The following is a 22,210-nucleotide window of genomic DNA, read 5'->3' on the forward strand; positions in this document are numbered from 1 at the left end:
GAACGCTCGTGTGTCATCCTGTCCTGCATGTCGATTGACGTATTGATTGGCGTATTGATTGTTTTCCTCTCCTGATGGCTCTGTTGTGCTGTGGTTCGTTCCCAGCTCAGTACTTTGCCAGCACCATGATGATCGTGGGCATGTCGGTGGTGGTCACCGTCCTGGTTCTGCAGTTCCACCACCACGACCCCCACGGGGGGAAAATGCCTAAATGGGTAAAATATGTTTCTATTTACAATGTATCATCACTTAATTATGATTCACCCGATAGTCACTGGACTATTTTCAAATAGTCACACAACGTATTCATGTTGTACATGTGATGCCGCTCTGGGCTGCCATCATACGCATAATGTCCACCAACGGGCAGTTAAATATATATATATATATTTGTATATATATATATATTTGTGTATATATATATATATATTTGTATGTATTTATATATATATATCATTCAGTTTTATTTTATTATAAAGCTCTCGATTCATCCTGGATTTCCCCCTAATTATGGATTGAAAACACAAAAGTAAATCATCATGAATAGATTATCCACATTGAACAGTACAGGTGTTTCATAATATTCAACCAACAAATGTCAAACTGGCAGAAGTAAGATTGCAGAGTATGTTCTACTCTCGTCTGTCTGTTTATTTGTATTTGTTATTCTTTTTTATTAATTTAAGTTTTTTATTGAAGTATTTAAAATATTCTTTTTTTTGTTCAGTGAAACTGACATTTTATATTCATTTTTAAGTTTAAAAAAAGAAGTGAAAGTTCTACATTTCTCTGTATTACATCCTCACCTCATTCTTTTTTCCCATGAGCCTTTCCTGCTCTCTGACCCTCTGATCTCTCCTTTCCTTGTGTCCTACCTCAAAGGACCTCATCTGATCTCTCCTTTCCTTGTGTCCTACCTCCCTACCTCCTATGACCTCATCTGATCTCTCCTTTCCTTGTGTCCTATCTCCCTATCTCTCAAACCATCAATGATCCCCTCTCCCTTCTGTCCTATCTCCTCCCCTACGACCTCATCTGATCTCTCCTTTCCTTGTGACCTATCTTCCTACCCCCTCCGCCCTCTTCCTCCAGATGCGAGTCGTCCTCCTCAACTGGTGCGCTTGGTTCCTGTGCATGAAGAAACCCGGAGAGGAAAATAAACCCGGTTGCCACGGCGACCACAAGTACCCGTCCCACCACGCCAGCGCCGGCAGCGTCCAGACCGGCGCGGCGCCGGACCCGGCGGCGGACGGGCACATGAACCTGTACTTCGGCTACAACCCGGCGTTCCCACGGGCACGGATTCGGGCGCCGTGGTGATGTGCGGCGCGGGCGCCGTCGCCGGCCTTCTCCACGGCTCCTCCTCCTCCTCTTCCTCCCCGCCGCACGCCGTCCGCCCGGAGCCGCCGCGGCCGCCGCCGTCGGACGTGTCCCGGATCCTGGAGGAGGTCCAGTACATCGCCCGGCGCCTCCGGGAGCACGACGCGGCCGCGGCCGTGTCCGGCGAGTGGAAGTTTGCGGCGGCGGTGGTGGACCGGCTCTGCCTCGTGGCGTTCTCGCTCTTCTCCATCATCTGCACCTTCAGCATCCTCATGGCGGCGCCCAACTTCATCGAGGCCGTGGCCAAAGACTTCACATGAGGGCCGACGCCACGAGGACCGGGGAAGACACACGCACACGTAGACACGCACGCACACACAGACACACACACACACACACACACACACAGACACACACATGCACACGCTCACATGCACGTACACACACACACGCACGCAGGCGCACACGCATACAGACATACACACACAGACACACACAGACAAACACAGACAAACACACACACACACGTTGTTTCGGTCACAGTGAGAACGTTTCCCTCTATCTTCACATCAGTGTCAGTACAATATGTTTGTTGTTGTTGTTGTTGTTGTTGATGGGATGTCTCTCCTCACACCACCGTACACACTGACGTAGTTGATGATCCAACAACTCACACAAATACACTTTCCATCTTCATCCCGCTGCTCCTCATCGTTTACCTCCACCTGACAACAGGCACGTGCACAGGTATCGCCCTCGTGGTGCTCAAGCTCCTCCCCCTTTGCCCTGGATGAGTAAAGTGCCCTTTTTGCTGGAGCCACTTTTTTTATTCATCCGTATTTAAGAATAAAAGTTACTCTTTCTGTCATCAAGTCCCCCCCAAATGTGTTTTAATATCCGACGGGGCATTTATTTGAGTTCTTGTGAGAATTTCGCCCCGACATGCTCCGCGGCGCTCAGGAGCCCCCCCTCCTCCCCCTCCCTCCTCCACTTCCTCCTCCACCAGACACACAGGTCATGACGGTGTTTGTTCCCTAACTTTGTTTTGTGATAAATCAACCACAACATTAGCGCTGCTGAAAACATGACGTCACAACTGGTCCGACGTTTCCTAAAAAAATAAACAAACAAAAACTCACGAAATCCGTGATTTCAAAGCCTCGTCCAGCTGTTTACTGACGTTAGTTATGTTTAGAGAAGATAGAAGAGAGGAGAGAGAGAGAGAGGGATAGTTCTTATTCCTTTCTATTCAACAGGGGCTAGTCTAGGATTTTCGTGGCCAGACTGAAAAACAATCATTAGGCCTCTCTTGTTCAGAGGGCCGGGCCAAATGTGGAGGCGGGCCGTATCCGGCCCGCGGGCCTTAGTTTGAGGACCACTGCTCTTGGCTGTTGATGTCTATCAATATCGCTCATTTTGAAAATGATAAGAGGGCAATACGGATCCGTGTCAGACCAGCGAGGAGGGCGATACGTGGCTGGCATGACGCCCATGAGCCAATCAGAACGCTTGTACTGTTGTTGCTATATAATAATTAATCTTTATTCATAAAGACAATGTAAGCGAGCGGTCTGATGCTGCCAGAGGAGACGCAGCTCGAGGATGTATTGCATCATCCGTGTATTGCTGCTTATGCTTCAACTCCGTCACAAAACATTTTTGGCAATGGGTTCCCTTTTTTTTGGTTTGAGCACCTGCCCCCCAAAATGTCTGTGCACGTGCCTGACAACATGTTTACGTCTCCTTTGATGTGTGTTATTGTTTACTCGGTTGAACATGTAAACAAGGTCAGTCGTTGTATTTGACACGTTGTTTAAAGCTGTAGCTCAACATCTGGGCTCAACATCTGGCGCTCTGGCAGCGCAGGGGACTCACAGGGACACGGGAGGTTTAAGAATTAGCATCCATTCAAAAATAAATAGTTATTGAATACATATTCAGTAAATTAAAAGTTTAAGTTAAAAAACAGACTTATTTATTCTATAATAAATCAGACATCGATGGCACAGCGCTGTGTATTACTTCTTTTATTTAATAAATAATAAATACAGACACATTGTGATTATAATCTGCAGGTGAGAGAACAAAGCTGATTTGTTTGTATTGTTACTCATGTTGTTGTTTACATATTTAACAATCCTCACGTGAGAAGCCTTCATGTTATTGATCCTCCGTTGTGTTTTGGTCTTTTTTTCTTCGTGGTTCATCGTGACAGACGAGAGGACGGAGGAGACAAGATCTGAAACGATGACCTACATTTAAAATGATTTTACTCCTCAAAGTTGTGACGACTGACTTCTGACTCGGCGTCATTTTATTCTATCTTCATTTTTACATCTAATAAATATGAAATGAAATCATCCGTGTGACCTCCCGTCCGCCAACATCAGAGGCTCCTCCTCCCTGAGCATCAGAGTCTCCTCCTCCCTGAACATCAGAGGCTCCTCCCCGTCAATATGGCGGCACTCTGATCTCTCCGGGCTCATCGGGAGCCGATGGGTTTCCTTTACAGTTTATTTAATCTCCTTATTGATATGAGGACGTGAAGCAGCTCTCACACACACACACACACACACACACACACACACATGAAAACAAACAAATTACCACATTTTAGGAGCAGCTGAATATGAGACGTCAGTTATTGTAAACGAGTCTTTGCTCGTCGCCTTCGTCCTCAGAGCCGACGAGATGTTTTATATCGTTGGGGAAGTGTTCATGAATTCAATGTCTTTGAAAAGCCTGAATAACTTTAACCAATCACAGATCCCTCCGTCTGACCCGCGGTCAGCCAGTGCTTTTCATCATAAACGTGTTGATTAGTTGTGAAACCTTCATGTCAACAGATTTTAAATCAACTGTTTGCTTTGTCAGAATCGTACTCTTTGTTCTTTTCTCTGTTTTCTTCCCAGTGATTTAATTATATATAATATTATATATATATATATTGTATATAATATTATATAATATATTATATTATAATAGTATATATATATTATATATAATATTATATATTTTTTCTTTTTTAAAATGTGAGTATTTGTGGGCATTAATCTTAATACAGCGTTCTGTATGAAGCGTTTGGATGATTAAAGCTTTGTTGTGAATCTGTGCAGATATTATTTATATATAACGTGCTCCAGGTTGATGTTCATTGAGTGTTGTCTTCAAGCCGTAAGTGTGTGTGAGGCGTCTGCACCCGGCCCTGCAGTGTGTGTGTGTACTTGATGTGTTTGTGACGCCATCTTGTGTGTGTGTGTGTGTGTGTGTTGTGGTGGAAACATTTCCTCATTTGATGATCATCCCTTCTGTTTCAAATGACCCCGCTTCTATTTTTTTAGAGCCATTAACATCTGAACCCTGTTCATCCGTGGGCCGTCTCTCCTCCGCCCTCCATCCCTCCATCTTTCCTCTCCCCGAGGCGACATGACTCACCAGACGGCCTGGACCGCGGAGCTCTCTCCATCTTGTTCACGCCCCATCGTCTCCTCCTTCAACATCTGGATCACCGGGCTCTGTTGTGTGGAACTGATGTGACGTGTGTGTGTGTGTGTGTGTGTGTGTGTCACGTCGTATTTGAAGTGTCCATTCGGCAGAGAGAAGAATCATTACACAAAAGCTTCAGACGTTCCAGTCGTATTTAGAATGTCCTTTTGGCCCTGGAGCGACGGCCTAGTCGTCCAGCTGGCAGAGCAGCGCCGACGCCTTGGAGACCCAGTAGTCGCTGGGCCGGTTGGAGGGCAGCAGCACCGTCACCACGAAGTTAGTGGAGTGACCTGACGGAGAAGGAGAAGAAGGTCGAGTCAAACGGGCGATCCGTTCTGAAGCTCGATGGGCTGAAGCGGTCCTGAGCTGTCGAGGTGCCCTTGAGCAAAGCGGTAAAACATGTCGACTCGTTGATGTTGAGTCAAAGACAAACGTGGAGAACGTGAAGTTCTTCTTTCATCACGCGACCGACAGACTTCCAGGACTGTAAAGCACATTTCCACGACTAAAGAGTTAAAACATTTAGTATTTAATCCAACAATGAGAATCCCAAAGCGTCAGCAGATAAACGTAACGACTCAAATGAATGAGAGACAATAGTTAGAATAAAAGAATAAACATTTATAATCTAGAAATAGTCTAAAATGTATGAGAGCTTATGCCGGTGTATATTATGAGCGTCTTAAACCAGTATATATACCTGTGTGCAGCCAGTTTAAACAAGTATAAACCAGTATATTTTGTGTATTTGATTTGTCAGTGTTGTTGTGTGTTGTGTATGCATGTGTGTTGTGTATTTACATATATATTTTGTTTTGTATTTTACTTGTATACTTCTATATCTTTCATCCCTGTTTCTTACATTTTGTGTTTTGTTTTTATTCTTGTGTGTTGCTGCTACTGTCACGACAAATTTCCCCTTGGGGATTAATAAAGTATATATCTATATCTATCTATCTATCTATATATACACCTGTGTGCAGCCAGTTTAAACCAGTATATATATATATATCCCTGTGTACAGCCAGAATAAACCAGTATATATAAACCTGTGTGCAACCAGTATAAACCAGTCTATATATATATATATAGGGATATATATATATATATCCCTATATATATATATATCCCTTTATATATATATAGGGATATATATATATATATCCCTATATATATATATATATATATCCCTATATATATAATATATCCCTGTGTGCAGCCAGTATAAACCAGTTTATATAAACCTGTGTGCAACCAGTATAAACCAGTCTATATATATATCCCTATATATATATCCCTATATATATATATATCCCTATATATATCCCTATATATTAGGGCTGTGAAACGATTAAAATTTGTAATCAGGTTAATCACAGGTTTCTGTGGATTAATCATGATTAATCACATATACAGGGGGTGGGGGGGTGCTTGTGACTTTTCTTTGCTCAGTCCCGATGCGCGCACACTTGAGAGCCCTGCATTTACACACAGGGGGGCACATAATTTGCTCACCAATGCGCGCGCCAGCATTGGAGCTCTGCCGCACGAGCCGAGAGAAGAGTTGTTGTATATATATCCCTATATATATATCCCTATATATATCTATATCCCTATATATATTATATATATAATATATCCCTGTGTGCAGCCAGTATAAACCAGTATATATATAGTATATCCCTGTGTGCAGCCAGTTTAAATCAGTATAAAGCAGTATATATATATCCCTGTGTGCAGCCAGTTTAAACCAGTATAGACCAGTATATATATATCCCTGTGTGCAGCCAGTTTAAACCAGTATAGACCAGTATATATATATCCCTGTGTGCAGCCAGTTTAAACCAGTATAAACCAGTATATATATATCCCTGTGTGCAGCCAGTTTAAACCAGTATAAACCAGTATATATATATCCCTGTGTGCAGCCAGTTTAAACCAGTATAGACCAGTATATATATATCCCTGTGTGCAGCCAGTTTAAACCAGTATAAACCAGTATGCGTGCCTGTGGTGGACAGGGTCCCTGCCCTGGCGGAGGTCTTGTACAGGGGGGCGTGGTACAGGCCGGGCTCGGGCTCGTAGTTCTGCTGCGGCTCGAAGTGGACCACGGGCAGCGCGGCGCTCATCACCCGCGGCAACGCGTCCTCCAGCACCATGAGGTCATCGTCCCAGCGGCTGCAGTCCAGGAACATGCCGTGCACCAGCACGCCGACCGGCGGCCGCGGCAGCTGTCGGCCAGAGGGAGCAGCGACGCGTTCAGGGACAAAATACACAACAACAACAACACACTTGTTCTCTCTGAAGCCATCATGCCTGTGTTTATGTTTTATGATCCCTATTTATTAAATTAGAATGCCCAGTCTTAATGTTTTTAAACATCTTTTTACCTGTTTCGTGTTTGAATGTTTTAATAATGACAATAAACATCCTTACCTTTTACCTAAGCTTTTAAATGTAAAGGACGATAATATAAACTAGAACGGGCACTCAGTAGAGCGCATACCTTCGCATATCACAAGATTGGGCATTGAATTATGAACATTTTGGCATTAGTTGCATGCCAATTGGACAAAAATGTATCGTGCTATGGTAAAAAAAGATTTTGACCTTTCCATGACCTTGACCTTGACCTTTGACCCGATTGATACCAAAATCTAATCAAATGGTCCCCGGATAATAACCAATCATCCCACCAAATTTCATGCGATTCGGTTCAATATTTTTTTGGTTCTGCGAATAACACGCATACAAATAAATAAATAAATAAATAAATACACGGCGATCAAAACATAACCTTCCGCATTTTCAATGCGAAGGTAAACATGCTTTCACATTCACAATCTTTGCTTTTATACAACTAATTTACTGTAAGCTGTAATTATTTTCGTTACACAACGCGTGATTTAACAGGAGTTTAAGTAAGTAAATAACTAAGTAAAGTTTATTTATTTTGCACCGATCCCAGACAAAATGTCACAAAGTGCAGTTCAGTAGTCAATTAAAACAATTTGTCAACTAGAATGGGCACTCGGTAGAGCGCATACGTTCGCATATCACAAGATTGGGCATTGAATTATGAACATTTTGGCATTAGTTGCATGCCAATTGGATAGAAATTGACCGCGCTATGGTAAAAAGAAGATGTTGACCTTTTCATGACCTTGACCTTTGACCCGATCGATCCCAAAATCTAATCAAATGGTCCCCGGATAATAACCAATCATCCCACCAAATTTCATGCGATTCGGTTTAATACTTTTTGTGTTATGCGAGTAACACACATACTAATAAATAAATAAATAAATGGCGATCAAATCATAACCTTCCGCATTTTCAATGCGAAGGTAATAAAAGGCAAAAAACATGTTACAGTTAAAAGACAAAAGTACAATACACTGTAAAAGATGGTGCAGTAAAATAAATAAACAGCGAAGATAAAAAGCAGGACATAGAATATTTAAATTAATGCCAGATTAAGTGTTTACTCAAGTATGAGCCGACTAAGAGACTTCCTGGGTTCCTCGCCGGTTGCCGGGCAAATTTTTTTCTTCTTTTTTTTGTGGAAAAATTGAACGCATTTTGCAATTTAAGCCAAGAACCAATCAGAAGACGAGTTGAAACGTCCGATGGAGGAATATATAAACACAAATGAGTGAATTTAAGGAAATGTGCAAACTAGTTGAGCCGCGTGAAACCGCAACCGAAAATATGAATAATACGAGAACATAATAATCTGCAGCACCTGGTCGTCGGCCTCCGGAGCCTCGCACACCTCCACCTGGTCCCGGTACAGCGGCACCACGTTGAAGCGGAAGTTGAGCTCATCGATGGGTAGGTTGTAGCGCCTGGCGTGATTCTGAAGCACCCCTACAGGCAGCGGGCGGTACTACATGTATTACATCATGTCAATAGCAATAACTGTGGATGTTGTTGAGAAGTAAACAACTAAACAATGATGTCAAATAGTAGTTGTAGGGATCGTTGTGTTCCCGTTATTTACCCGTGAGGAAGCCTTGAGGAAAGAACAGTCCTGAGATCCAGAAGGAAGTGGGCTGGCCGTGGGTTATCCAAGTCTAGCAAAGAAAAACATGTTTTAAAATTGCGTAAATCTATGAATCATTAATATAATAATGTGTGTTTGTTTAAGATGGAGCGTCGTTCACGGGTCAGACGGCGACTCGGGGAGCAGGATCCACAAACTAATGCTCCCGTTTGTCCCCTGTGTGGGTGTGTGTGTGTGTGTGTGTGGGTGTGTGTGGTGTGTGTGGGTGTGTGTGTGTGTGTGTGTGTGGGTGTGTGTGTGTGTGTGTGTGTGTGTGTGTGTGTGGGTGTGTGTGTGTGTGTGTGTGTGTGTGTGTGTGTGTGTGTGTGTGTGTGTGTGTGTGTGACTATGGGTGAGTGGGTAGCAGGTCTGTCTTTCCATCAGGGGGTTAGAGGTTCAATCCCCGCCCTAGTCGATGTGTCCTTGAGCAAGACACTTAACCCTGAGTTGCTCCCTGTAGCTGCGTCTACAGTGAATGAATGTAACTACTGTAAGTCGCTTTGGATAAAAGCGTCAGCCAAATGACATGTAATGTAATGTGTGTGTGTGTGTGTGTGTGTGTGTGGGTGTGTTGTTGTGTGTCTGTGAGGGAACTTCAGTGATTGTGCGACACACATGTTCCGACCAGTCTCATAGAACAACAGTTGAATTCAGGGGAGATAAACCAAATGCTGATTGAGGGAGGGAGAGATAGAAAGAGGGAGGGAGGGAGGTAGAGAGAGAGAGGGGGAGAGAGATAGATAGAAGGAGGGAGGGAGAGCGGGGCAGAGAGGGAGAGAGATAGATAGATAGAGGGAGGGAGCGAGGGATAGAGGAGGGAGAGATGGAGAGAGAGACGTTCTGTGCTTCAGGGATGAATGCAGAATTTGTTATCAGTTTTCAACTACACACACCCACAGACACACACACACACACACAGACACACACACACAGACACACAGTGTGCGTGGTGAGACTCTGTCATGTCAGTGTGTGTGTGAGTCAGCGAGACTTTCATTAAGTGAATCCTACATTTACATTTCTTCCCGTGTTTTTAAATAACATCTGATTAGTTTAATTATATCATCTGTATCAAAACTAATAGCTTTAAACGACTTATGAACACATTGAATACAACTCAACACACACATATGTGTGTGTGTGTGTGTGTGTCAGCAGTTCTTGTCCGTCGCCCCTCTGACCTGGATGAAGGCGGTCCTGAGGACCAGGTCCCGGACCCAGGAGGCCAGTGGCTTGAGGGACAGGTAGGCGGCGCCGGCCCAGTGGGCCGGGACCTGGTTGCTCAGGAAGCTGCTGTAGATGCGGTCCATCTCCTCCGACATCACCACCAGACCGGCGATGGCCTTCTGCAGAGTAGTGAGAGACACCTGGGACACACACAACCACACACACAACCACACACACACAACCACACACACAACCACACACACACAATGAGGAGGTGTGAGGATGAGCTGATATAACAGGCTTCAAAGTCACTCACTGCGATGGTCTCATGATGGCCTCACATCGGTAAATGATATTGGTAAGGACCCAAATGGAAGTACTTCTCAGATCATTTCAAAAATATATAATAATTCTGGTAATGCATTTTCCAAGTATTTCCTTTTCTTTGTTAATGGCTTAAAAAAAAGTTTTAAAAATGTACATTATTTTGGTTTTCATCCGTAATACTAGCAGACACACATGTGGCTGTCATCTTTTAATCAACATAGGACTAAAAGCATTTAAGTTTCCTTCCAGATGAGTTTTAATTGATGTCATTTAAGCAATAGATGCATCTTGTGTTGAAAGTGTGCGGATCATTTTCAAATATACTGGAAGAAAACATATACATATATATACATAGATGTATATACACATATATATATCTGTATATATATATATATATATTGTAATGGTACAATATATATATATATGTATACATATGTATATAAATATATGTATGTATACATATATATATATATGTATCTATACATATGCAAATATATATATATATATGTATACATATGTGTATATATGTATGTGTATATGTATATATATGTATATATATACTGTATATATATGTATAAACATATTTATATATACATATGTATATATATATATACACACCAAGAGTCTTACAACAACACAAATGTTCCAGACCAAAAACAAAAAGCACAATCCAACAGTTTTGTTGTAAATCTTGTTTTTCATCCGGCAAAAACCTGTTGACACCGACTCTGAGGCCGTAAACAACAAAGACCAGAGAGAACAATAAAGGTCGGTCCTAGAGGATGGATGACCAGATTGTTGTGTTCTCCAGTGGCCTCTCAGGGCTCCTGTGTTCCTCTGATGGTTCACATGTGAATACTGTGGGATGGAGGGAGCAGACAGGAAGCCAGGTGTGCGTCACCTTGAGGACCCTCAGCAGGTGGTTGAACCGGTCCGCCTCCTGGCCCAGCACGGTGGTCAGGGAGTCCAGCCGGTCGTTCCCATCCCGGACGAACAGCGATGCGATGGCCTCGTCCATGTCCAGGCGCTCTGCGGGGACACGGGGGGGTCACGGGGGGACACAAAGGTACACGGGGACACAGGGGGACACAAAGGTACACGAGGGGACACAGGGGGTCACAAAGGTACACGAGGGGCCACAGGGGGACACAGGGGGTCACGAAGGTACACGGGGGGACACAGGGGGTCACGAAGGTACACGAGGGGACACAGGGGGACACAGGGGGTCACGAAGGTACACGGGGGGACACAGGGGGTCACGGGGGGCCCGGTAAGACAGACATGAAAGAACACTCAGGGTTTCCAGGACTTTAAACCAATTTTACATGACTCAACTTTTTAATTTTTTATCTTGGTGCATAACATGAAAAAGTGAGAAAATGTCGTATTTAAACCAACAATGAGAATCACAACGCATACAGTAAATAACCGTAAATGCCAAAAACGAATGAGAGACAATAGTTTGATAAAAACAATAAACATTTATGTCTTTTCAAGTTACAATTGCAGCGCGTATGAAAGAGCGTATGCCGGCTTATATTTTGAGCGTCATTCTTTTGAAAGCATATTAAATATTTAAAACTAGAATATAACAAATTTCCGTGACTTTTCCAAAACTTTTGGGATTCTTATTCTTTTCAGGACTTTTCTAGGTTTTCCATGACCTTACGAACCCTGAACACTGAGTTCTCAGCAAAGACACAACGTAAGGTGGCTCTTTGATATCCTGTCTGATTGCATGTGTGTGTGTGTGTGTGTGTGTGTACCTGGCAGCTTGGCCAGGATGGACTCGGCGAGTTCGCAGACGATGTCATCGTTGCTTTTCGCTCCGTGCTGGGCCGACGAGCGAGGGTTCACATCCAGTATGGTGCTGATGAGCGTCACGGTTTCCTGACGCTTTGGGAGACAAAAACACGACACACACCCCCCACAGGGAAACATTACTGATACTACACACTAAATGCAACAAAAAAAAACTAACATTGGTCAATTAGGATATAAAATGTGCCGATATGAGATCGATTGTGATCCGTACGCATCTCTTTCTGTAATTGATCCTCACCTGGAACGCCAGGTTGGCATTCTCATGCATCCCAAAGACCTCCGGGTCGTCGATGATGGGAAGACTCTCGATGAACTTCTTGTATTGCTCCAGTTCCTCCGAGTCGGGGGCGTAGTAGATCCCTGAAGCACACACGGGAGAACACACACACACACACAAGCATGAAAAGTCACCATGCACACACATCTGCTATATTGAATTCCATTGTACGAAGTGTTATTTTGTCCAAGAAAAAGAAGGAGAGAGGCGAAGATAATCATGATAAAAACCTGAGGAGGAGTAGGCGTAGCCCGGCTCCAGGGTTTGAGGCGAGAAGAAGCCTTTGAGGATGGTCCTGAGGCAGCGCTGGTCCCAAGCATCCGTCACTCGGCCCCCGTACGTGATCTCACCTACACGGACACAACCGGCACGCCGTGTTATCATGTGTCTCCATCAGGGACAGTAGAGCACACGGGCTGAGGCAGTGGTTCTGGAGCGGAGGGGGGGGGGGGGGGAGGCGCTATACTCCCATTAAAATGTCCTCCTTCTGTGTAATGACGGTGATCAAGACAAAAGCAAAGGATCAGACTGAGCCTGGAGGAGAGCTCGGCTCCCTGCAGTCATCATCAGTGACGGACACGGTTCACGCGGAGTAGAAGTGAAACACACTCAGTTCAATGCAACTATCTTCACTTTCTGCTGTGCGTGGAACTGGAGTTTTCATTTTTTTCCATGACCAAAAAGCCAAAAAGGAATAGAGGACTGAAGTGAAATTGTCCCACAGAACTGACCTGCTTTGTGGAATCAGCTTATTGTTTTGCCTTTGTTGACAAAACAACAGCGAGACAACACATCGGAAGTTGTGTCATATGCTTTGCACATTGCACTAAAGTTCAAAGTTCAAAGTTATCTTGAGTGTCAATTTTCCGATTTTGAACGTACAGAAAATCGAAAAATACGTTTTTCTCTTTTGTCCGACATAAAGTGAAATAATTGAAATAAAGTGATAAAGTAAAAAAGTGATAAAGTAATAAAGTGATAAAGTGATAAAGTGATAAAGTAATAAAGTAATAAAGTGATAAAGTAATAAAGTGATAAAGTAATAAAGTGATAAAGTAATAAAGTAATAAAGTAATAAAGTGATAAAGTAATAAAGTGATAAAGAAATAAAGTAATAAAGTGATAAAGTAATAAAGTGATAAAGTAATAAAGTGATAAAGTAAAAAAGTAATAAAGTGATAAAGTAATAAAGTGATAAAGTAATAAAGTAATAAAGTGATAAAGTAATAAAGTAAAAAAATGAAGTAATAAAGTAATAAAGTGATAAAGTAATAAAGTAATAAAGTGATAAAGTAATAAAGTGATAAAGTAATAAAGTAATTAATACATTACAAACAGTCAACAGTTAACAACAACAATGAACATTTAGACATTATACATTTGACAAATTAAGAACTACAAAAAAAGACTCTGCGTCTGTTCAGTAGTGGGAGTGGGCGAGTGGGGAGGGAGTTCAGCTTCCTGTTCCTTCCACTACACATAAAGTTGTATTTTCAGACCAAATCAACACACAACCCCGTAAACGTCAGTTTGCGCTTTACCATAAGTGCATCGAGATCGCGCTCGTTAGCGCCCCCGTGTGGACGCTTCCCTACCAGTGATGTAGATGAGGGCGTCCCAGGGGATGGCGCCGTCTTTGCAGTAGAGGTTGAGGTTGAGCAGAGCGCACTCCCGGTCGCTGTCGTTGAACTCGTAGCGGATGTTCCAGCCCAGAGGACCAAACTTCTTCCTCTCCTAAGACACGGGGAAAACAACAACAACAACACACGTAAGGACAAAGTGTAGACGCCCAGGTGTGTGTGAGGTGTGTGTGTGAGAACCGTGTGTGACCTGGAGGATCGCGTGGAAGAAGCACATCCCGAAGATGATCTTCCTCCATTGGCGTCCCAGGACGTGGTCTTCGAAGAAATTGCTGGAGATCTCCGCGAAGGAGCGTCGCATGTTGGCTCGGAGGCCTTTGGGAGGCTCGTTGGTCACCTGGCAAGAACAACAACAACAACAACAACAAGACAGAGGGACACAAGGCTTGATTGCTGCGATAGAGAAAAACAACGTTGAGTTCCAGAAGGTTCTGCTCGGCTCACTCTTCTGGTTGTGCCGAAAGTTTTTTTTTTTTATATGTAAGTTTTTTATTTGCAGACCTTTAAATCTTCCTCACTCCATCGAATCAAGAAGGAAACAGGGTTTTTTTGTAATTTGAAAAAAATGCAGGGGAGGAACGAACCGACAAATAAGCCAATCAGCGTCAGGGGCGGGACTAACAATGATGTCGAGCCCTGAAACCGTGGGAGTAATAATAACAACAATGGAGACCACGCCGACGTTCAGGCTGCTATCAAGAATGTTTTAGGCTGCTTTGATGTCTGGGAAAATAAATATAAATATAAAAATACAAGATGCCAGGTTTTTTCTCAAGCCGTCCTCATTTGTGTCAACCCTTAAAATCTAAAACATGTTCACGAATCCTCCTGGAACAGGTACCAGGTCGATGTGGGAGAATCACGCCGACATCTCGGTGTCGCTCACTAAATGGCTTTTGGATTTTTGGGCTTCTGAATAATCGTGTTGACTTTGATCCAGTTCGGCTAGTTCTGTTATTTTAACTCTTAAAACACCATCACAAATCACGTTGTCATGGCGACACGTCACCTCACCCTCGAGACCTACAATGGCATAACACTCAGGCAGAAGATGAAATGAAGATGAAATGAAATGAGACGTGGCCTTCACGAGACGAGAAAGACGGGACCGATGGGAGGTCACAGGGACCCTGACCCGCCAGTGGAATTAAAAACATGCAATCCTAAAATTGTAATTATTTCCTTTAGGGCTAGTTTAACCACCACACGGCCTAATCTGACATGGTGTAAAGTTTAAACTGATGTCAGCACACTTCCTCTCATGGAGACAGCATCAGTTCTGCCTTCTTTTCAACTAATTTAAAAAGCATGCAGTGTCACATAACCTTCCTGAAAGATTCATGCAAATCCAATTAGACTTCTTTGGACTCATTCCAGACTTTTCCTTATCCAAGCAACCTCAACTACAAAGCCGTGATTGAACGCTGTAGAATATTACCATCAGCATCCTTTTGTAATTAATTACTTTTCTTTCATTTAGTATCGATAGAAACGCGGCAGTATTGGCATTATTTATCGTCCTTTGTACGGATTCAATATCTGCGTCATCAGTTTCCCACAGAAGCCTAAGAAATTAAACTCAGTATATATATATATTTAGACTATTTATTTTAAAGCCATGAGGGCGTCACGAAGAACAATGATGAAGATCTGCAGGATGCATAATTATGTCATTAATGGTTTCATTGAATCTCTCTTCATCCTAAAAAAGCAATCTTTGACAGACAGACTTCAAAGGAAATTAAGTAAACTAATGAGAAAGTGGCAGTGTGTGTGTGTGTGTGTGTGTGTGTGTGTTCACCTTGACAGAGTTCTGAAGCACCGTAACAGGAAACACTTTGGTCGGCATGGAACTGAGAAACAAGCGGAAGTTGTCGTTGATTGACGCGTCTGCGCGGGAATAGAAGGAAATAGTGGAAAACAAACGTATTGAGTGTTACTCGAACACCAGAGAATAAAACAAGCATTGAATCTTTTCATAAAACGAAATAATCCCGTAGTCCCGGAATGCTGGGCTGTTTTCTGTATTTACTCGGTTGAGGTGAGGCGCCGTGTCGTCACACATACATGGTGCAGGTGTGTCATTGTGTCAATACCCGGCTCAGTGAAGGTCTTGATGAGCTCCTCCATGGCTAACATCCAGGAAACAGCCAGATGACAGTTCTGCAGAAACACCCATTTGCCCGTCGCCATCGCCGCATGGATCATCTTCTCTGCTATCGGCCCCTGGCCCTGACCCAATGAGATGGACTCCACCCTGGAGGAAAGAGACCCTGGAGATGATGCGTTGCCGATATGAAACACACCAACCGTATATCATCTGGCTATCTTGTTCTTATCATTTTTTTTACCTCTAAATTTAAAAAGTAATCGACCAAAAAGCGCAACAAATAAGCCAACTAGAATGGGCACTCGGTAGAGCGCATACCTTCGCATATCACAAGATTGGGCATTGAATTATGAACATTTTGGCATTAGTTGCATGCCAATTGGATAACAATTGACCGTGCTATGGTAAAAAGAAGATGTTGACCTTTCCATGACCTTGACCTTGACCTTTAACCCGATTGATCTCAAAATCTAATCAAATGGTCCCCGGATAATAACCAATCATCCCACCAAATTTCATGAGATTCAAGAATATTTTGACCTTTTCATGACCTTGACCTTGACCTTTGACCCGATCAATCCCAAAATCTAATCAAATGGTCCCCGGATAATAACCAATCATCCCACCAAATTTCATGCGATTCGGTTTAAAACTTTTTGTGTTATGCGAGGAACACGCATACAAATAAATAAATAAACGGCGATCAAAACATAACCTTCAGCATTTTCAATGCGAAGGTAATCAGCATCAGGGGCGGGACTAAGAATGATGTCGAGCCCTGAAACCTTTGGAGTAATAATAACAACAACAATGGAGACCACTGCAGATATTCAAGCTGCTATCAAGGCTGCATGGATCATCTCGTCTGTGATTGGCCCCTGGCCCTGAGCCAATGAGATGGACTCTGAGAGAAAGAGACCTTTTGAGATTATGCGTTGCCTATATAATATATATCATCTCCCTATCTTGTTCTTCTTCTTTATTTGTACCTGTCAAGACATCCTCTCTCTTTGGCAAAGCGCTGGAAGGCCCCCATGGGGTCGGACCCCGTGCTGAGAATGAAGACGAGCGGCGTGGAGGGGGACATGTCGTTGTAGAGGTTGGCCAGGTCCACGGGGGGGTTCTCCACAAACTGCTTCCCGATGCTGACGATCACAAACTCCGTCGCTGCAAACACCACCTGGACGAGACGGGGAGGGCGTTGACCAGGAGACAACGGGGGAGAGAAAAAACACACATCTGGAAGGGTCGGGGGGGGGGGAAGTCTTGGGCTCACCTTTTCTTCAACGAAGCTCTTGATCAGGACAAGCTTCTGGAAGGCCCCCAACCTTTCATTCCAGTGACCTCTGACCTCACCCCCTTGCTTCACGTCTTGGGACGCGTATCCTTCCCACGCCTCTGGATTAATAGACGCTTGAAAACAGCCTGAAAGGAGAGGCGTCATTTAATGTGATACGGATCTTCTTTATAACTCTTGTGTCAGAGGAATGAAATACAATGCAAGTATTCGAATATTTAAGCCTGACAGTGAAACATTGAATAGAAACGTTATGCATCTAATATGCTGATTCCAGAGGAGCCAGGATAACAGTCGTGTTGGGTTCACCTAGCTCGATGTGGATGTGCATCCTGGTGATGTCCTTGGAGATGCCCTTGAAGCAAGGCAGCGTGTCCTCCAGCTCGCAACACGTGCGCCAGTTCAAATCGCTGAGCCACGGCACACCTGGACGTTCTGCGTAGTCCTGGGCAGTGAAGAAAAACGAAAGGATGTCAATATAAGTGTCAAAATGAAGACGAGATTATTTAGAACAGGCCTGGTAGACGCTAGAGAATCAGAGATGATGTGTTGAAGCAACGATGCATCAACAGGAGGAGGGTCCAGACACATGGTGACCAGTGGATTTACACGACTTTAAACCACATTTCCATGGCCAAATATTTTTTGAAATCTCGTGTATACACGAGTATATACCTTTAAATAAAATTTAAATGAAGAATAACTATTTGTAATGTTTATTCTTTTCACCAAACTGCGTAAATTAACACATTTCCATGAAATTCTCAAAATTGTTGGAAATGAAAAAAATTTCAAGGACTTTTTTAGGCCTGGAAATAATCTTTTTTTTATTCCATGACTTTTCCAGGTTTTCCATGACCGTACGAACCCTAAGGAAGGATCACGCACCTCCTGTATAACTATTTATATCAATGTTTATTCTTAATCAAACTGCATAAATGAACACATTTCCATGACTTTTCACCAAAAAAGCGTACGAACCCTGAGGAGGATCACGAGCCTAAGTAATTCCACTTTGCTTTATAGCTAGATGAACACCTTGACTGAGGCCCCACCCCCATCTCCTATTGGATCGACAGCGAGCGATTTACCAGCTTGATTGTTTGTTTTTTTACTTGATTTTCCATCTCACCTTTTCCAACGAGACGGCACCTTTCAGGAAGTGCTGCCACTCGGCATCGGAGATCTCCCCGCGCTGCCTCATGATCTCGATGCACAGCATGAAGCTGTAGATGAGCTTGTGCTGCTCGAAGAGGCCGCGGGACACGTTGATGTAGGAGTTGAGCAGGATCTGGTCCAGCAGGATCTGGAGGCGGTCTTCCAACACGCTGCTCTCCTCCGACGTCTCGATGGTGCCGTTAAAGAGCTGAGCGTGGAGGAAATTAATGAACATTAAGGATGGGAAGGAAGGATATTGAACAAGAGGAATGTACACGACCGTTTAAAAGTTTGTGTTCACGCGGACAATTTGGTGTTTTCCATGAAAACTCAGACTTTTATTTATCATATGAGTTGCAAAATGAATAGAAAATAGTCAAGACATTGACATGGCTAGAAATAATGATTTTTATTTGAAATATTAATGTTGTCGCTCAAAGGAAGGCCAGTTTTAAAGTTTCTCTCACCAGCGTAACTGTTTTCAGCTGCGCTCACATAAAAAGGGTTTTCAATGATTTTCTACCCCTCCATTAGTCTTCTAAGGCGATAACACAATGTACCATCAGAACACTGGAGATGGGCCTCTATACACCTATGGAGAGATTTCTTTAAAAACAGAGAATAGTAATTCACCACGTTAACTATGTAGAGAGAGTATTTATGATTAATTTAATATTATCTTCATTGAAAAAAAACAGAGCTTTACTTTGAAAAAAATATTTTTTATTTATTTGTATTCATTTATTTTACTTTTTTATTTGTTATATATATTTTATTTTATTTTACAAATTAAACAGACAGGACTTTAAGGATACAATACAAAGGGAAAGGAGAAATGAAAGGTTAAAGATCAACTAAAAACAGATACAAAATAATTAGAAAAACCACAGCAAATAACACATTCTCACATCACCAGTCTGACATAAGTACATCTTTAAAGTTAATAAGGACATTTCTAAGTGACCCCAACCTTTTGAACGGTCGTGTAAATATGCTACACGAGGGCGAGGGCTTAACAATAACAACACCCGGTTCCTCACTCACCTGTTTGAAGTACTTGAGGGAGAACTGGTACATTGGATCAATCTCAGAGAGACTGGCGATCACAAAGTACAAGACGGAGCCCCGGGTGGCCACGGGTCGGTACCGCTCCCGTGCCGAGTTGATCATCAGCTCAGTGGCCTCGGCCTCCTCCAGACGGTGCTTTATGGCCTCTGATGTCACCTGAGGAGCGTTGAGAAAAGGGAAAGAAAAAAAGAACAGAGAGCAGATATAGTAGAGGAAGGAATAAGACAATAACATAATACAGAGTGCATTTCCAAAGAAAAGGGGAAATGGTCTTTGTAGGTGATGAACACATCCATGTGTATGTTCACCTTGGACTCCTGGAGCGTCTGAACCAGCTCTTTGTTGTCCAGGACGTTTCCTTTGGAGGTGAAGAGGAGCTTGAGGATGCGGTCCTCGATCTCTTTGAGCTGGTTGCGGTCGGCGTTGATGCGCACGATCAGCTCGTTCCTCTGCTCCTCCAGGTGTGGACTCTCCAGACGCACCACGTCACTGGGGGGGGTGGAATGTATGAAATACTAATATCACTACAAGTAGCTCCATTTAACCCATTGTGTCGGGGACAGACTACCAATAGATGGTGTTTTAATAAAATTAAAATATTTTTAATAAAATATTGACTAAACACATGGTTCTGTATATGACTGTATTAATACTAATAGCCCACTCCTCAGTCTTCATCACACAACTGAGATGTAAACAAAGAGATTATGGGATGTGCAAAGTGCAAAGAGTGATTACTGGGGGACATATAGTTATGGACGTTTGTACAGGTGGATCATGTGGTTTGGGGGAGGTTGCAATATTTGTGTGTGTGTGTGTGTTGTGTGTGTGTGTGTGTACCTAAGCAGTTGGTCCTCCAAGCCAGATTTGGTAACGGTGAAGTTGATAATAGTAACTTTGATGCATACCTGTAGGGAACCAGCAACACACACACACACACACACACACACACACACACACACACACACACACACACACACACACACACACAAACTAGTTGAAAGAAAGACAAAAAATCCAAATGGCAGCCCAACTGCAATCTACAGAATGTGATGCAGTTCGGGATCAAAACAAACAAACAAACAATGCAAAGTAATTATCTTCAACTTTGGGATGAATCAACACATTCATCCTCTCTACTTTTTGAGGTTTCGTCAAAAAATGTAAAACCTGTTCGAAACTTGCGAAATCGAGGCGGAAGATGCTGTAAACACGTTTTCCTCTTCAACCTTCAGGTGACAGTTTATATTGTTACGGCAGACTGAAGATATACAAAATGAATATAATAGATATTTTTGAAATGGCCCCTTAAAAAGAAAGAAATCCACACACAATGCTTAGAATGAATTCTTTAAAAACATCAGAGGTGTGTTGGTGTTCGTCTCTGATGGACCTAAAGTGGTGATTTAGAGGAGTGTGAGTGTGTGTGTGTGTGTGTGCGAGTGTGTGCATGTGTGTGTGAGTGTGTGTGTGAGTGTATGTGTGTGTGTGTGTGTGTGTGTGAGTGTGTGTGTGAGTGTGTGTGAGTGTGTGAGTGTGTGTGTGAGTGTGTGTGAGTGTGTGTGAGTGTGTGTGTGAGTGTGTGTGTGTGTGTGAGTGTACGTGTGTGTGTGTGTGTGTGTGTGAGTGTGTGTGAGTGTGTGTGTGTGAGTGAGTGTGTGAGTGTGTGTGTGTGCGAGTCTGTAAGTGTGTGAGTGTATGTGTGTGTGTGAGTGTGTGAGTGTGTGTGTGTGTGAGAGTGTGTGTGTGTGTGAGTGTATGTGTGAGTGTGTGTGTGTGTGTGAGTGTGTGCGTGTGTGTGAGAGTCTGTAAGTGTGTGTGTGAGTGTGTGTGTGAGTGTATGTGTGTGTGTGTGTGTGTGTGTGTATGTGTGTGAGTGTGTGTGTGTGTGTGTGTGTGTGTGTGTGTGTGTGTGTGTGTGTGTGTGTGTGTGTGTGTGAGTGTGTGTGTGTGTGTGTGTGTGCTGGTCCTTACCTCTGGGAGGTAGTGTGGGTTGGCCATCTTGGTCGTCATATAGAACCTGAAGTTTTTGTCATAGTCAACATCTGAATCTCCGAGTCGGATCAACGTCCGTCCGCCGGCAACAAAAGTCTGCTTCAGCAGGACGGGCTCCAGAGCCGGATCCAGAGTCTCCTTCAACTATCCACACACAGGACCAGAAGGCGATCATGTGCACGCGCTAATACAACTTCAATCAACGAGAGCGTCCAATAAAGTCTCAAAATGGAGAGAAAAAGTTCAGTTAAATGCCAGAATGATCCGTGTGCTGTTATCTGTGTGTTCCGACCTCTTCTAGCAGCACGGGCATGCCCATGCGTATGGCGTTCTCCAGGGTGCGCAGGAAGTTGGGGTCAGTCAGCTTGATCACCTTGAGGCCGTGCTTCGCCTCTTTAGAGCGGATCCATCGGTTGGCCTGAGGGAAGAAATAACCGTCATGTGTTGTGCTCAGCGTGGTGCGAGCGTATCGTGCATCGGCCCCGTACTCACATCG

At 43.4% G+C, this 22,210-nt stretch overlaps 1 protein-coding gene and 1 pseudogene across 1 annotated transcript in view; one reads left to right on the top strand and one right to left on the bottom strand.

The window, feature by feature from the left end:
- Positions 1–3,490, top strand: part of LOC130189704 (neuronal acetylcholine receptor subunit alpha-7-like) — a 30,715-nt pseudogene extending 27,225 nt beyond the window's left edge.
- dnah6 (dynein, axonemal, heavy chain 6) overlaps positions 3,332–22,210 on the bottom strand; it is a 70,859-nt gene continuing 51,980 nt past the window's right edge. The window contains exons 60-81 of the mRNA XM_056409604.1: positions 22,007–22,132; positions 21,694–21,858; positions 20,560–20,627; positions 20,028–20,208; positions 19,696–19,875; positions 18,626–18,859; positions 17,803–17,938; positions 17,473–17,621; positions 17,186–17,376; positions 16,183–16,343; positions 15,888–15,976; positions 14,277–14,423; positions 14,042–14,180; positions 12,677–12,796; positions 12,408–12,529; positions 12,112–12,241; positions 11,247–11,374; positions 10,033–10,218; positions 8,810–8,882; positions 8,552–8,676; positions 6,815–7,037; positions 3,332–5,096 (exon numbers count right to left, since the gene is read on the bottom strand). Of these exons, the coding sequence (XP_056265579.1) occupies positions 4,993–5,096; positions 6,815–7,037; positions 8,552–8,676; positions 8,810–8,882; positions 10,033–10,218; positions 11,247–11,374; positions 12,112–12,241; positions 12,408–12,529; positions 12,677–12,796; positions 14,042–14,180; positions 14,277–14,423; positions 15,888–15,976; positions 16,183–16,343; positions 17,186–17,376; positions 17,473–17,621; positions 17,803–17,938; positions 18,626–18,859; positions 19,696–19,875; positions 20,028–20,208; positions 20,560–20,627; positions 21,694–21,858; positions 22,007–22,132 (3,177 nt within the window). The 3' untranslated portion in view covers positions 3,332–4,992. The remainder of the gene's footprint in view (positions 5,097–6,814; positions 7,038–8,551; positions 8,677–8,809; positions 8,883–10,032; positions 10,219–11,246; positions 11,375–12,111; positions 12,242–12,407; positions 12,530–12,676; positions 12,797–14,041; positions 14,181–14,276; positions 14,424–15,887; positions 15,977–16,182; positions 16,344–17,185; positions 17,377–17,472; positions 17,622–17,802; positions 17,939–18,625; positions 18,860–19,695; positions 19,876–20,027; positions 20,209–20,559; positions 20,628–21,693; positions 21,859–22,006; positions 22,133–22,210) is intronic.

The sequence above is a fragment of the Pseudoliparis swirei genome, chromosome 24 (assembly GCF_029220125.1).
Source record: "Pseudoliparis swirei isolate HS2019 ecotype Mariana Trench chromosome 24, NWPU_hadal_v1, whole genome shotgun sequence".
Lineage (NCBI taxonomy): Eukaryota > Metazoa > Chordata > Actinopteri > Perciformes > Liparidae > Pseudoliparis > Pseudoliparis swirei.